At 52.2% G+C, this 14,395-nt stretch overlaps 2 protein-coding genes across 2 annotated transcripts in view; both read left to right on the top strand.

The window, feature by feature from the left end:
• Window positions 1-13,489, top strand: part of Pask (PAS domain containing serine/threonine kinase) — a 28,355-nt gene extending 14,866 nt beyond the window's left edge. The window contains exons 10-18 of the mRNA XM_023722239.1: window positions 390-1,804; window positions 3,199-3,428; window positions 3,678-3,809; window positions 4,464-4,589; window positions 4,691-4,825; window positions 8,511-8,710; window positions 10,680-10,813; window positions 12,499-12,645; window positions 13,174-13,489. Coding sequence (XP_023578007.1) covers window positions 390-1,804; window positions 3,199-3,428; window positions 3,678-3,809; window positions 4,464-4,589; window positions 4,691-4,825; window positions 8,511-8,710; window positions 10,680-10,813; window positions 12,499-12,645; window positions 13,174-13,334 — 2,680 coding nt within the window. The 3' untranslated portion in view covers window positions 13,335-13,489. The remainder of the gene's footprint in view (window positions 1-389; window positions 1,805-3,198; window positions 3,429-3,677; window positions 3,810-4,463; window positions 4,590-4,690; window positions 4,826-8,510; window positions 8,711-10,679; window positions 10,814-12,498; window positions 12,646-13,173) is intronic.
• An 893-nt stretch (window positions 13,490-14,382) lies between these two features.
• The window catches only part of Mterf4 (mitochondrial transcription termination factor 4), a 6,953-nt gene continuing 6,940 nt past the window's right edge, over window positions 14,383-14,395 (top strand). The window contains exon 1 of the mRNA XM_004637442.2: window positions 14,383-14,388. Coding sequence (XP_004637499.1) covers window positions 14,383-14,388 — 6 coding nt within the window. The remainder of the gene's footprint in view (window positions 14,389-14,395) is intronic.

Genomic DNA, 14,395 nt, shown 5'->3' with positions numbered 1-14,395 from the left:
CTACCTGGGTGGGTGCTGAGAAGCTCAAGTGCATTCCTTACTGCAGTGTGGGCTTCTGGTAGCACTTGCTGAGAAATCTTTGGCAAATGGGGATTTTATGGAAAATGTTGGCAAGGTGTTTTGTTTCTTAACTGGGTTATAAAATTTAGTCTTTTCTGTTTCACATTTGTGGTGTGGTATGGTTTGTACTTATCTCTAATACAGGGAGAGTAGATATGGTTTCTTTTCTTTCTTTTCTTTTTTTGTGGTACTGGGAATTGAACTCAGGGCCTTGTGCTTGCCAGGCAGGCACTGTGCCACTGAGCTGCATTCCTGGCCCAAGATGTGGTTTCTCCTGTTTGCTGTTCTGTAGCTATTAGTGACATTACCATCTGAATCCCTATTCCCAGGGCAGACAGTGTCCCGGAGGGGCACCCACTGGCCCAGGACAAACGCTCATTACCTACAGACCAGCAGAGTATCCCAGAGGGGCATGTGCCAGCCCATGAGAAGCAGTCACCGTCTGAGAACCAGCAGGATATCTCAGAGGAAAGCCCACCCACCTGTGGAGAGTGGGTGTTGCCCAAGGACCCTCAGGACAGCCCAAAGGGAAGCCCTCCAGCCTGTGGTGTGGGGTCCCTGCTCAGGGACCAGCAGGTCACTGCTTTGGGGAGGGTGGAGCCTGCAATAGCACAGACCTACATGCAGGATCTTCTGGGAGAAAGCAGGTCTGAGCCAGCAGATGTAAAACCTTTTGTTTCCCATGAAGACTCTGGTTCTCCAGTCCCCCCTGAGCACAGGAACAGTGATGTTGGAATATGGGGCCTCCATCAGGAGGCTCAGTGGGCTCTAAGAGATACCAGCAGTACCAGTCCTCAGGCTGGTGCCACCAGGCCTGAGCTCCATGCTGCAGGGCATCCAGCAGGAGGGGCCCCCCTGACCTACTGCCCCCATTACAGGAGTGAGTGGCTCTTACAGCCACTGAGCCCAGACTCAGTGCCCAGCCCCTCAGGGGCAGCCTGTGTCTCTCTTGGGACACCCACTCTTGATGAGCCCTGGCCAGGAGGAAGAGCCAGTCATGAGGAGCTGCAGATGTGCTTGGTTAAGGAGCCGCTGTCCAGGCTGAGTTCTGAGAGAGCTCTGGGCATCTCCCACCTGGAACCTGTCCCCGCAGGGCACCGACCTTACACCGCCTCCCAGACCAGCAGCCTGGGTGGCAGGGACCTGTGTGGCAGCCACCTGGGCAGCTCCTCTGCCTGCTATGCCTTGGCCACCGACCTCCCTGGTGTCCTCGAGGCGGCAGAAGCCTGGGAGACTGCTGTCAGTTCCTGCTCCTGGAACCTTAGGGAGCTCCTTCTCAGTGATGACACAGATGGAACTTCCTCCAGTTGTTCCTGCGCCACATCTGAACTTGGGGCGACACCCTCTCCTTCAGCAGTGAGCTCTGATTTTGATGTGGGTATGCTCCAGACACAGAGGCCAGGTGCTGTGGGTGATAGAGAGCGGTCACTACTGACCGGCACCTATTTCGACCTTGGGGAAGGCCGAGGGTCCCAGGAGAGCTGCCTGGAGCATGACCCAACAGAACTGCCTCAGATGTACTTGTCTTCTGAACATTATGAGGCTGGTAACACAGAAGGCCCAGAATGTGTCCTTCCCACTGTGGGTGCCTGCCGGGAGGATGCACGGCCGTCTGCGGAGGACCCAAGGCTGAGTGCCTGGGTCACTTCTACCCCTGTGACGCCTGGGGCTGCTAGCCCATGTCAGGAGATCCAGGAGGGCACCTACTCTGGGAGCTGCTATCACCGAGATGGCTTGCGGCTGAGTATGTTCCCAGCCCTGGGGGAGGGCATGTGGCCCCAAGAGCTCAGCACTGCAGGGTCAGGATGCCCTAGCCCTGGGGTCTGCAGGGGCCCTGCCACTGAATGGCTTTATTAAAGGATCCTGAGAGGCAGGATGTTGTTCCTGCCTCTCAGACCACTCTTTATGACAGACAGGGAGACCTCACCAGGCTCAGAAATGCTGGGTGCTATGATGCTGGGGTCTGTCATCCTAGGTCACACCAAGAAACCAGGATTGCTGTTAAATTGCTCTTCAGGTGCTTTGGGTGCAAGGCTGCTCAGGTCTCCCCCAAACTCCACTCTGTGCAGTTTGAGACCTAGGTTGGTGTTGTCTGCCTTACTCTTCTCATTTCTTTTCTCTCCTTTCCTTTCCTCTTCTTTCTTTTTGTCCTTTTGAGACAGGGTCTTGCTGTGCAGTTCAAGCTCGCCCTAAGCTCACATTGTAGCCCAGGCTGGTCTCAAACTTGCAATGATCCTCCTGTCTCAGCCTCCTGAGTGCTGGAATTATGGGCATGTACCACCACGCCTGGCTTACTCTTTTCTTTCTTCTTTTAAGGGTCTACAGGGTCTCACTACACAGATTGGACTCATAGTGATCCTCCTGTTTTCAGCCTCCCAAGCACTGGGATTACAGGCATGCACCACCAATCTTAATCGCCATCTCAGTGCACCCCAGGGGTGGGACCGGCATGGCACACAGGGATTGAACCCTGGTCCCTGCACCTGCCTAAGCAGGCACTTTAATCTCCTGAGTTATCTGGCTGGCCCACTCTTCTCATTTCTTAACAGGGCCTTATTATTTTGGCCAGCTGTTTCCACATCACTGATTTTGAACTGCTGAATGCTATAGTTCTTTTCCTAAATTAAAAAAAAAAAAAGGTAATATTATTATATAACTATTAGAAAACATGAACAAGAAAATAAAATTGGCTATAAACCCTCTGCCAGTAAAGCAGACCCCATATACCTAGGCAGCTCCGTGAAGATGCAAGCACAGTTGCACAGAAGTACTTGTGCCTCATGGTGGTGTACAGGTGGGTGGTTCAAGGCAAATATGGCTGTATGTAGCTGCAGTATGCATCCGAATGGTTGTGACATAGCTGTTCAGGTTCTATAGTTCTTGACTTGTAGTGGAGGGCTGCTCTGTCCTGGCTTTCCAGAGCTGCGGTGGCTTGCAGCTTCCTACAGGCATCCTTGGCTCTTGGCTGAGCAGCTGACTCTGATGGTGTTTTCCCTTCTGATGTTTTGGGCTTTTCTCTCCCGCATCCAGGGCTTCTGGGTAGTCCTCAGGTTGCTCTGGGTGTTAGGCTTTTGAATCTTAGCACTGTCACCTGGCAGGGTCAGGGCAGCATGGTGCCATTGCACCTCTCATCCCCAGGCATACACTTTGAGGTGAAGCGGGTGGAGCTCCAGGGCTCCTCGAGCCTGTTCTGCTGCTGGCTGGTGAAGGACCTGCTGCACAGCCACCGAGACTCAGCCACCAGGACCCGCCTGCTTCTTACCAGCCTGCCTAGTTCCACCCACTCCATGCCTGAGCCCCCAGGATCTGGGCTCGGGGAGGTGGGTGTCAGGTCACTCAGGCCGTGTCTCTGTGTCCCCAGTGCACCAGCTTTTCTCACTGGCATTGCTGTCTCTGCCAGGATGGGAGGAGAGTTTGTCTGTGGCTTTGTGACACTGCCTTCTAGGGTCCTGTGTGAGGGTAAAGGCAGCTGCAAGACTTTGAATCTGCATAAGCACTGTGTGCACAGTGGGGCCCTGGGACATGCCCTAGGCAGCTCCCTGTGGGTGCTGCACGAGGGGAGGCAGTGTGGGTGATGCATCCTAAGTGTGACCATGGACCTTCCTTTGCATTCCCAGATGCCCGCGGAGCTGGAGGGGCTGGCCGCGTGTGAGGGCAAGTACTCACACAAGTACAGCACCGTGCGCCCCCTCGGTAGCGGAGCCTTTGGCTTCGTATGGATTGCTGTGGACAAGGAGCAAAACAAGGAGGTGCTCTGAGGCTTGGAGGAGCGGCCCCAACTTTGGGTTCCTGGCTTGTGGAGTCTGGGATGTCACTGGGAAGGGAGCACTGAGGTCTCAGGCGGGCACATGAGCAGTTTCTGGTTTCAAGGAGGGTACTTCTGACCAGGTACTCACTTGACATCCCAACAGTGGTCCCGCCATACCTCAGATTTGGACCTTGCCCCTGCCTTGCAGGCACTTGAGCCATGGCAGGGTGTGTCGAGGCTCCTTCTGCTCTCCTGTCCCTGCTCTCTGAGCACAGGCTGTATGCCACTCTCCTGCTGCACACATGCCCTGCTGATACCTGGGAGCACTGCGGCTCACTTGGAAACTGAACTTAGATCTCTGCTCAACTGGAAAAATGTTCCCACCAAAAACCAAAGCAGCAAACTAACCAACAAATGTCCTTCCTGGCCCCTGGGTGCCCTCTATATAGTGCCTGACTGTGTGAGGCCTATTCTTGCTATGTGTTGGTGCCCTTCTGGGTGCATTTGAGTGTCTGTGTGTTTCTCTCCCTGGTGAGCCTCAGAGTTTACTGTCCTTCCCTCAAGTGCTGTTGGGATGTGTGTTCTTGGTGTCCATGATTTGGGGAAACTGGTGGTGTCAGGACTAGTTCTATTTTTATCCTCCTTTCCCTCATAGGTGGTGGTGAAGTTTATTAAGAAGGAGAAAGTGTTGGAGGATTGTTGGGTTGAGGACCCTAGACTTGGAAAAGTCACTTTAGAGATTGCAATTCTGTCTAGTGTGCAGCATTCCAACATCATCAAGGTAGATGGTGGTTTCCTATGTAAATGTGTCCCTGCAAAATTTTCATGATTTGCTGACTGAAGATATTTCAACTGAGCCGGACGCAACACTGTCTTTTCCAGATAGTAGATGTGTTTGAAAACCAAGGGTTCTTCCAGCTGGTGATGGAGAAGCATGGCTCTGGCCTGGACCTCTTTGCTTTCATTGACCAGCACCCCAGCCTGGATGAGCCCCTGGCCAGCTACATTTTCCGGCAGGTGAGTCAGGCTGGTGCTGTGTGGAGTGGATGAGGCCTTGGGTGCTCGGCCAGTGGCTGCACGGATCAGTGGTTCCGGCCTGGGTCTGGGAATGGATCTAGCTTTCAGCTCTGGGATCTGACAGGTAAGACACACTTTGAGAAGAGAATTCTATGGTTGAAGTAGAAAAAGTGAAGTTAGGACCAGATATCTTCGTGCACTGAGCAGGGAAGTGTGTTTTGTGATTAAGGTTTATTTATATAAGTACAGTGGCTATATTGGTTACAGGTTTTTTTGTGTGTGTATGTGTTTGTTTGTTCTTGTTTTTTGCGGTGTCGGAGACTTGGGATCCTGTGCCTGTCAGGCAGGCACTTATGCCACTAAGCTATATCCCTGGCCCATCAGTTGCAAGTATTAACCAACACATTTGTCCCTGAGCTGTGAGCTCTGAGATTTTGATCTCAATTCTTGTCTTTAGCCATGGGACTTTGGGGAAATCACTGCCCTCCTCTATTTTCTCGTCTTTGTAGTTGAATCACTGCTGTACTACATGCTGAGGGTTAGGGCTGCATCAGAGAGTGCCCTAAGATAGGCACATGGTGCCGTGTAAGTGCTGGTTCTTCATCAGCAAGGTGAGGCTGGGCAGTCTCATTTTGCACTAAGCATTTGACTTGATCTGTTTTGTGTCTATTTATTTATTTATTTTTGCGGAACCGGGGATTGAACTCAGGCCCTTGCGCTTGCCAGGGAAGCGCTTATTCCACTGAGCCATCTCCCCGGCCCCTCTAACTATTTATTGATCTTTGTCCATTGATACTTTATTGGAATGGGCGAGTGATCAGGAGGACAGAGAGGTGCCCTAGAAGAGGGAGGGGGAGGGCACAGTAGCTGTTACTCTGAGTTGGGAGCAGAGGAGTGGTTTCACCATAGACTGTTCCCAGCTCTCTGGCAAGGAAGGAAAAAAAAAATACAAGAGAGGGACTGTGCAAACAATTCAGTTTGCCCTTTGCAGGTTCCATTCATAACTTTTCTTCCCTCAAAGGCATAAATTTCCAGAAGTCACTGGATTTCTGAAGTTGAGTTTCTCAGATACCGCCTTTTTGAGTTTTAGGCTTCATGGTTACGCCAGAAATGTGTCACTGTCCCCCTCTTCCTGTGTTGGAGGGTTATGTGTCTGTCTGCTTCAGCGTGTGGCAGATTCGTGCCTGAACCCTCATGTGCAGAAGATCTGAGCAGTGACCTCAGGAGCCCACTGGCGAAAGCAGCTCTCTCCCAGTTACTCTGGGCTGGTGACATAGTGCTTTCTGGCTTTGTTTCTTGTGGTGCTGAGGATTGAAGTCCTTCATGTGATGTACTTTAGCAGCCCATCTTATTCTTCTTATTTGAGACAGGATCTCACTAAGTTGTTAAGTTGCCCAATGTAAGGATCCTTTGATCTCAGTGCCGCTACACCGGTTTATGGTGTTTTATATGTTAAATTTGGGCAAAAGTTTCTGTGGCCCCCTGTGCAAATACAGACCTGTAATTTATATGTGTACATGTAAGCAGTACTGATGGTCAGCATGTCACCTCGCAGTGCCTGGCCCATCAGGCCTGCTCAGCGAGGGCTCGTGAATGGTTCTTCTGGGCAGCCCCGTGGGTCCAGGGCAGGAAAAGCCTGAAGAGGGATGGCTTCTCTCGGGGCACCACAGTCAGCAGGACTCACTGAGACTTCCCCTGTTTTTTATTTTTATCGATACAGGGTTTCCATTATGCAGCTCAGACTCGTAGTGATCCTCCTGTCTCAACCTCCCCAGTGCTGGGATTATAGGTGTGTGCCACCACAGCTGGTTCCGTGGCTGGCATGGCATGTGGTACCAGGGATCGAACTTGGACCTTGTGCTTGCCAGGCAGGTGCTTATGCTGCCAAGCTGTCTCCCCAGCCTTGTTTTTTTCCCCTGTTGTGACTGGTTCTCTTTTTTTTTTTTTTTTTTTTGCGGTACTGGGTATTGAACTCAGGACCCTGCGCTTGCCAGGCAAGTGCTTATTCTACTGAGCTATCTCCCCGGCCCCCTGACTGGTTCTGCTATGAATGTGTCTAGTATATGTACATGTGTGTTTAGGTACGTTTATGTGTCTGAAACATGTACGGGTATATGCATATATGTATATGGAGGTATGTATGAGCATGCACGTGTAGATCTGTGTGCAAATGTAAATGTGCAGGTGAGCATAATTTTTCCTGTATATGTATATAAATGTTGGTTTTTAAAATTAAAAGTTAATTTGTTGAACTTAGTTCACCTGCCATTAACTATTGCTTATGATTCATTTGTAAATATAAAGTTGTCTCAAAGATCAAACTGATTGCCTTCATCCCTGAGATCCCTAAGTCGAGTGGTCCAGATGACGACCCAGCTGTGACACAGTCAGACACCGGGGGCAAGGCTGACATGGTGGACTCTGTCCTGGAGTTTCAGAGTGGGCAGGTAGACAGCCTGGGGTGAGTGGGCATGCCTCATGGCTGAGCTGAGGAGCCTGTTTCAGAGTTTTCTCCTGGGCAGGCAACCTGCTTGCTGTGGAAGGATGGCCAATACTACACACTGCTCTCCTCAGAAGTGCTTAGTCCTATAGCAGGAGCATCGCACCATGCTGCCTCTGTGCTTGCCTCCCTGCGCCTATCTGTGTGGCGCCTGCTGGTGGGCACCTCTATTCTACCCTCAGCCCACACTAACCACCATGGGTTTCTTAGTGTCTTGCTTTTGCCCCATCTGGTTCTTCATGTGAGACGCTTGTGGACTGCCTGGACCCCCCCACCCCCCGGAACCAGGGATTGAACTTAGGCCCTTGCACTTGCCAGGCAAGCTCTTATTCTACTGGGCTATCTCCCCGGTCCCTGCCTGTTGGTTTTTAATCAGATCAGACTTGGGCACTGGAAAATGTCTACTTTTTTTTTTATATTTATTTTTATTTATTACATTTATTTATTGTGTGTGTGTGTGTGTGTGTGTGGCCAGCTCAGCCCACCAGGGGGCGGGGCTGGCTGGCATGTGGTGCTGGGGGATCGAACCAAGGTCCCTGTGCTTTGCCAAGCTTGTTTCAAGTAGGTGCTTTAGACCACTGAGCCATCTCTCCAGCCCTACTTTTTTCTTTTGCTTTTCTTTTTTTTTTTGAAACAGGGTCTTGCTATGGAGTTTGGGCTGACCTGTGCTCACTTTTATCACCCCCAAGCTGGTCTTGAACTTGCAGCACTCCTCCTGTCTCAACTTTCCCAGTGCTGGGATTACAGACATGCACCACCACGCCCAGTTCTTTTTTTTTAAATTTATTTATTTATTTATTTATTTATTTATTTTGTGTGTGTGTGTGACCAGCTCAGCCCACCAGGGGGCGGGGCTGGCTGGCATGTGGTGCTGGGGGATTGAACCGAGGTCCCTGTGCTTTGCTTAGCTTGTTCTAAGTAGGTGCTTTAGACCACTGAGCCATCTCACCAGCCCCACGCCCAGTTCTTGTCATTGTTCTTTATTTTTTAATTAAAAAATTTAATACATAGTAGTAATCAGAACAATAGGCTAAACAGGAAAGTTCATAGTATTTTGACAGTACTTGGTATGTATAGGACAAAAAATTAATCCCTCCTTTTATGGAAGAGGAAGGGATGTTGTTTATTTCAGATGCATGTTTTACTTATTGCTCCTTGAAAAGCCCACTCTGGCTCTGGTTCCAGCTGGTGTCGGCAGTGGGGTACCTGCGCTCAAAAGGTATCATTCATCGGGACATCAAGGACGAGAACATTGTGATTGCAGAGGACTTCACCATCAAGCTGATCGACTTCGGCTCAGCTGCCTACTTGGAAAGGGGCAAACTGTTTTACACTTTCTGTGGGACGATTGAGTACTGCGCCCCCGAAGTTCTCATGGGGAACCCGTATGTAGCACATGTTTACTACCTGTTGCCATTCCTGCTGACCCCATTGGTTTGATTCTGGGACCAGACAGTTTCAGCTTGTGCCTCTGTCATGAAGGTGTTGAGTGATAAGTGTAATGCCTTGAAGAAAAGTGGTGAAGCAGGCAAAGTAAGATTGGTCACAGGAAGCCAGACAGCAGACATTGGTCTGGTTTATTCTATTATTCTTTCAACTTTTGTTTATGTTTGGATTTTGCTATAACAGAAATTAGGGAAATGTGATAGGCGAAGATGAGGACTGGTATAAGAAGCCTTCCCAAGCTGGTTTGTTGATTCAGGAGTGTGCAGGCTGTGCTTGAAACCACTGCTGTTCCTGTACGGGGTCTCAGTTCTCATGAAAAACTGCTTGGCAACTAGGATGGTGGGAGTGGGGCCAGGGCCCAGATGAGGTCCTTCATCTGGGAGCCAGGAAATACCGGTTCCTGAAGTCCTGGTGCTCAGTCTGCTCCAGACTTCCCCATGGATGATGCCAGCTGCAGAGTAAACCTTGCCTCCAGGTCCAGGTCCCGTGTGCTCTGGGCCCCCACAGAGAGATACACTGGGGCATGGCACCCAGGGAGTGGGCAGCTCTCCCTGTTCTGCAGTGGCTGTTGGTGTTGGAGGGGAGCTGTGTCCACTGCCTCCTGGCCCATGATAGGTTCTCCAAGGCCAGTCTTGCTGCCCCGGGTCAGGTCCCTAGCAGCTCAGTGGCCTCCCCATCCTACCTGTCACAGGTCCCTCCCCTCAGCAACCCAGATGTCAGCACTGGTCATGGCTTCCGGGCCAGAAACTTGTCTTGTGAGGTCCTTGTCCCTCTGCTGTCCTCTCCCCATCTGCCCGGGTATGGGGCTTTCTTACAGTAACTTTTGTTGTTTCGTTTTTCTGAGAAAGGAGTCTTGCTGTGTTGCTTAGGCTGGGCTCTTAAGTCAAGATCTTTCTACCTCAGCCTTGGGAGTGGCTAGTGTACAGCTGTATGTCACCTCACCCAGCTATAGTAGAGGCTGGAGCTGTACTCCTGTCGGCTATTATGGGGATCGTGGCTGTGAACATGGGCAGTGGGATGCAGCTTTGTGTGCTCTGCTCTTGTCTGAGGCTGCTTTTGTGCCACCATGACAAAGCTGAGGAGCTGGCACAGACCACATGGCCTGGCTCCACAGGCCTAAACATTCATTATCTATCCCTTTGTAGAAAAAGCTACCTGACCGCAGTGTGCTCCAGTGGATCTTTCTCTTTAACATCTAGAAATATTCCTTTACAAAGCAGAAGTGACACAGACACAGCCTGACTTAATTTTCTTGCTCCAATTACAACTCAGTTTCTTGCCCTCCATGGCAGCTGTGGGCGCCTTTGTTTAACTGGGGCTGCAGGCGCAGCCACTGCTTCCCACAGGAGTCTTGGGTCAGGTAGTACAGCACTGTGGCAGCCCTGGGTGAGTCATCTCACTGCTCTTCCCTCTAGATGAGGATGACACTCTCTTGCTGGATGTGAGGATGCAGGCTGTTCCACCAAAGCGCTGGGGCTTAGCTGAGGGTTATGATGATGGCAGTACAGCACGGCCCCAGCCTCTCCCCAGGCCTGCTCCTCGGCAGCCGCTTCCAGCCTGCCTGTCCCTTGGCTGGTGTCACACTCCGCCCTGCCCATTTTCTCCTGCTCCAGCTGCACATCCTGTTCTGACGCTGCTGGTCACTCTCTGCCCCGCCCCCCCCAGGAGGCCAAGTGACTTGCTGTCCTCATTTTACCTTCACAGCTCCTGCAGGAAGCCCAGCTCCCCCAGACCACAGGGCTTCCTGAGCCGCTGAGACCACTTCCCCCAGGCGGACCTGAGTAGCCATTGAGATCTGTAGTCTACTGGGAGCCCACGGCTGGCTGGGGAGGCCAGAGTCACAGTGGGACTGAGTGAAAATGGTGCTGGACACCAGAGGCCCTGAAATGATCTTTCCTCTCCTGACAGCTATAGAGGGCCAGAGCTGGAGATGTGGTCTCTGGGTGTTACACTCTACACCCTGATCTTTGAGGAGAACCCCTTTTGTGAGGTGGAGGAGACCATGGATGCCATCATCAGTCCCCCGTATCTCGTGTCCCAAGGTGAGTACTGGGACAAGTGGTGCCTGGGTTCCACCGTCCTGAGAGCTGAACAGCTCTTGCTGTCTTCCCTCTCTTTTTTCTCTCTCCTTTAGGTTTTTCTGAGACAAGGTCTTGTTGTATAATCCAAGTTAGTTTTGAACTCACTGTAGTGCAGGCTGGCCTTGAACTTGTGGTGATTCTCCTGCCTTAGCCTCGTGAGGATGAGGAGTAGGCAGGGATTGCAGGCAGATCCTACTACACTCAGCCCCCTCTCCTCCCTCTCTGTCCATACCAATAACCACATTCACCTCTCTTATTTTTTCCCTAAATCTTTGATCTGAATGTAAGAACTATTTGAATATGACTTGAAAACATCTTGATGATCAAATTTTTATTGGTTACCATAAGCCCTTCCTGTTCTTGTGAGCAATAGGCTTTGCAGTTAGGGTCCTTTGTCAGGTCCTCGTGGTAGCAGTGTTAAGATCAGGCATGTAGATCAGAACCCCTGGCATGTGGAGAAGAAGTTGATGAGTGGCGGAACTTGACCCCAGCAGCTCATTTCGAAGCCTGGACTTCAGTCACATGGTGATCCCCATGAGTACTGTGACGGCGGGAAGCTCAGCCCTCCTTGGGGCTAGAGAGTGGTTTACATCTGGAGTAGGGATTGGTGTGGCAAGGCCATTGTGGAGTCCATGGCCAGATAGGTTTCCCAAGGCCAAAGGAATTCACAGAGCTGGCATGAGCTCTGGGCCCTTCACGTCTGACACCATGAAGTTTTGTTGCAGTCACTTTGAGAGTCCTGCGGTGACAAGCATTTTCAAACAGTCTGTTCCTTAGGCTCTTTCTTGGTTTAGGTAGGAAGCCTTTGTTAGTAGCTGAGGCTGTTGCCATGGCACCTACAGGTAGGGGCTTGAGACAGCATATACTTATTCTTACAGCTCCGGGAGCTGCAAGTCAGGTTAGGATGCTGGCTTGCAGGTCCTCACATGTTGGAGGGAGCGGGAGCCTAGTCCCTTCCTCCTCAAGGACACTAATCCCATCGCTTGTCGAACCCCGAGAGCCTTCCAGTGACCCTCCTCCCATCCCTGCACCTCAGGGTCTGGGCTTCAGGGTACACACTTGGGGGTGAGACTCAGCCTGGAAGTGCATCTTTGCTGAAGCTCTGGATTGTTGAGGTGCAGCAGCCCTCTGGTTTGGGGTTCCACCCACAGAGGCTGTTTTGTGTGCTCCCTCACTAGGCTTGCATGATGGGGTCCTGGACAGGGAGGTTCAGGTGGCCCTAATTGAGTTGACATCATAGTATTGGGAGAAGTGGGCCCCAAATCCAGACCCAAGGTTGCTGGTCCTCAAGAGCTCCCTGTGCTTCCCATGGGCTGATCTGGGCTAGCACTAGCCAGCTGCTGCTTCTCCTACCTGTCATGCCCACACTGCGTGTTTGGAGCTTTTGGGACTGAACTAAATGGGAAGCTCTGGCCACCTGGGTCTTAGTATGATAGATTTCCAACTCCAGGTTTTCATTGCAGAGGGGACAAGCTGTCTGCAGACCTTCCCGGAGGGCCATCGGACGAGCCCCTAGAGCTCGGGCTCCTGACTGTCCCTTGCTCTGTGAGAGGCTCTGAGGGGTGGGACACTTAGTATACTGTGGGTCTGAAGCATGCTGATCTCGGTCCCAGCAAAGCCCCCCAACCTGTTCTTTATGTCTCCAGAACTCATGAGCCTCATTTCTGGGCTGTTGCAGCCTGCCCCTGAGAAGCGCACCACCTTGGAGAAGCTGGTTACAGACCCATGGGTGACGCAGCCTGTGCACCTTGCTGACTACACCTGGGAGGAGGTGTGCAGGACCAACAAGCCAGGTGAGGGGCTCCACCCCTTCCCTGTCTGTGGCTTTGGTTGGAATGGGGAGGCAGCCATGCTGCCTTCCAAGGTGAGGCTTTTCCTCCCTACTGTCCTTGTGAATGTCAGGACTTGATTCTATACCAGAGACCCTGGATGCCACGGGGTTCAGTGTGGCTGTGGGCTTGGAGGGAGGGCAGGGCCTCTGGGAGCCCCCGGCAGACAAGGAGGTGGATAGTTGGAGGAGTGTAGCTGTTGGTGGGGTGGAGCGCCAGCTGCTGAGGTTGCTGCTCCAAGGCTTGTGCGGTGGGGCATGTTTTCAGATAAAGCTCCTGGCTTACACCAGAGCCCCAGCACAGAGCAGGCAGATGGAGTTGACTGGTCCTGGGCTCAGAATCCCCTCACTTCTTAGCAGGTTCTTTTGCCTTTGGGATCTCAGAAGTCTCCCCTCCCACACCAATTCTTTTGTTCTTCAGACTTCTAGCGAGAAAGTACATTAATATCTTATTATTGTCAGCATGAAACAAACTGTGTTCTTTCTTCTTCAGAGACCAGCCTGCGGTCTGCTGCCAGTCTGGAGCACCGGACAGGCAGCAGGAGCCCGAGTGAAGCAGCCCAGGGGGAGGCTCCGGGGGCCTTCTACCCCGCAGAGGCTCCCAGCAGCCAGCACGGCACCAGTCCTGAGGACCCGGTTCCACTGGCCAGCTGAACGCAGGCTTCCTATGCTCATCTGCACTCATTTTGGAAAATCGTGAACTTGGGGTCACTTCCACTTGGAGAAAGTAAATTCTCAAGAACTAATCCAGTTCTGTGTCTATCCACACAGGTGCAAGTGTGATAGGTCTAGAGCAAAAAAGCCAGTGATACGGTATTTTTGAAAAGATTCTGAAAGTTTATAAAATGGACTTGGAATTCATGTTTGTTGTGACCTTCAAAAGCATTCTAGTACATGATTACTTTATACTATTAAAAGGCTTCTGATTTGTGAGCCTGTGAAAGGAATGGTGTTCTATTTTTGTGTATACACATAGGTCTTATGGTAGCCAGATGACCAGACTATTTCATTAACTGATTCACTGAGCAGCAGCTATGTTTGTAAACAGTTGCTCAGCCCTGGACTGCATGTCTCCACCTTGCCCAGTGTGCCAAGCACCAGGTTTCTAAAGTTTTGCATCTGTGCCCCAGACTTCCCGAAGCGTGAGAAATCTGGCCTCAGCCTGCACGGGGTTCGCCCCCGGCCGGGCCCCTGAGGCACCCGCTCCAGAGGACTCCCGCGCGGCCTTCTCAGCCCTTTGCCCGGCTGTGGCTGCAGCTGCGGCTGCGCAGGCTGGGGCTGCCGCAAGCGACGTGCCGCAGGACTGCTGCTGACACCCTCCTGAAGGGTGCCTCTGCGCTCCGCCCAAGCAGGTCTGGTCGGAAGTCTGCACACTGCCGTCTGAGGCGGGGCTGTTTCCTCCTTAGAGGCTGTAGAGACTTGGCCTTGTCCCGGAAATACTCGTCACTCAGGTGCTGTGTTTATAAACGGCTGGGGCTTGGCCCGGCTCGTGGCTACATCTTCACGTCCCCTCGCGCTGTCGCCGCCTCGCCCCAGGAGACGGCGGGCAGGCGGGCAGGGGAGGGAAGAGCGCGGGCTCCGCATTCAGCCGGGCTCCGTGGGCAGCCGGCCAGGGCGCGCAAACACGGCAGGCGGGCAGGGACCGGGTGCCGGAAGCGCGGGGCCGCCGTGGGTGCTGCTTCCGCCGCCGCAGGCCGCCGCCATGGCTGTGCTCG

Source organism: Octodon degus, unplaced genomic scaffold (genome assembly GCF_000260255.1).
Source record: "Octodon degus isolate 3935 unplaced genomic scaffold, OctDeg1.0 scaffold00089, whole genome shotgun sequence".
NCBI lineage: Eukaryota > Metazoa > Chordata > Mammalia > Rodentia > Octodontidae > Octodon > Octodon degus.
The sequence above is the reverse complement of the archived record's forward strand: the minus strand, read 5'-3'. Positions and strand labels throughout refer to the sequence as shown.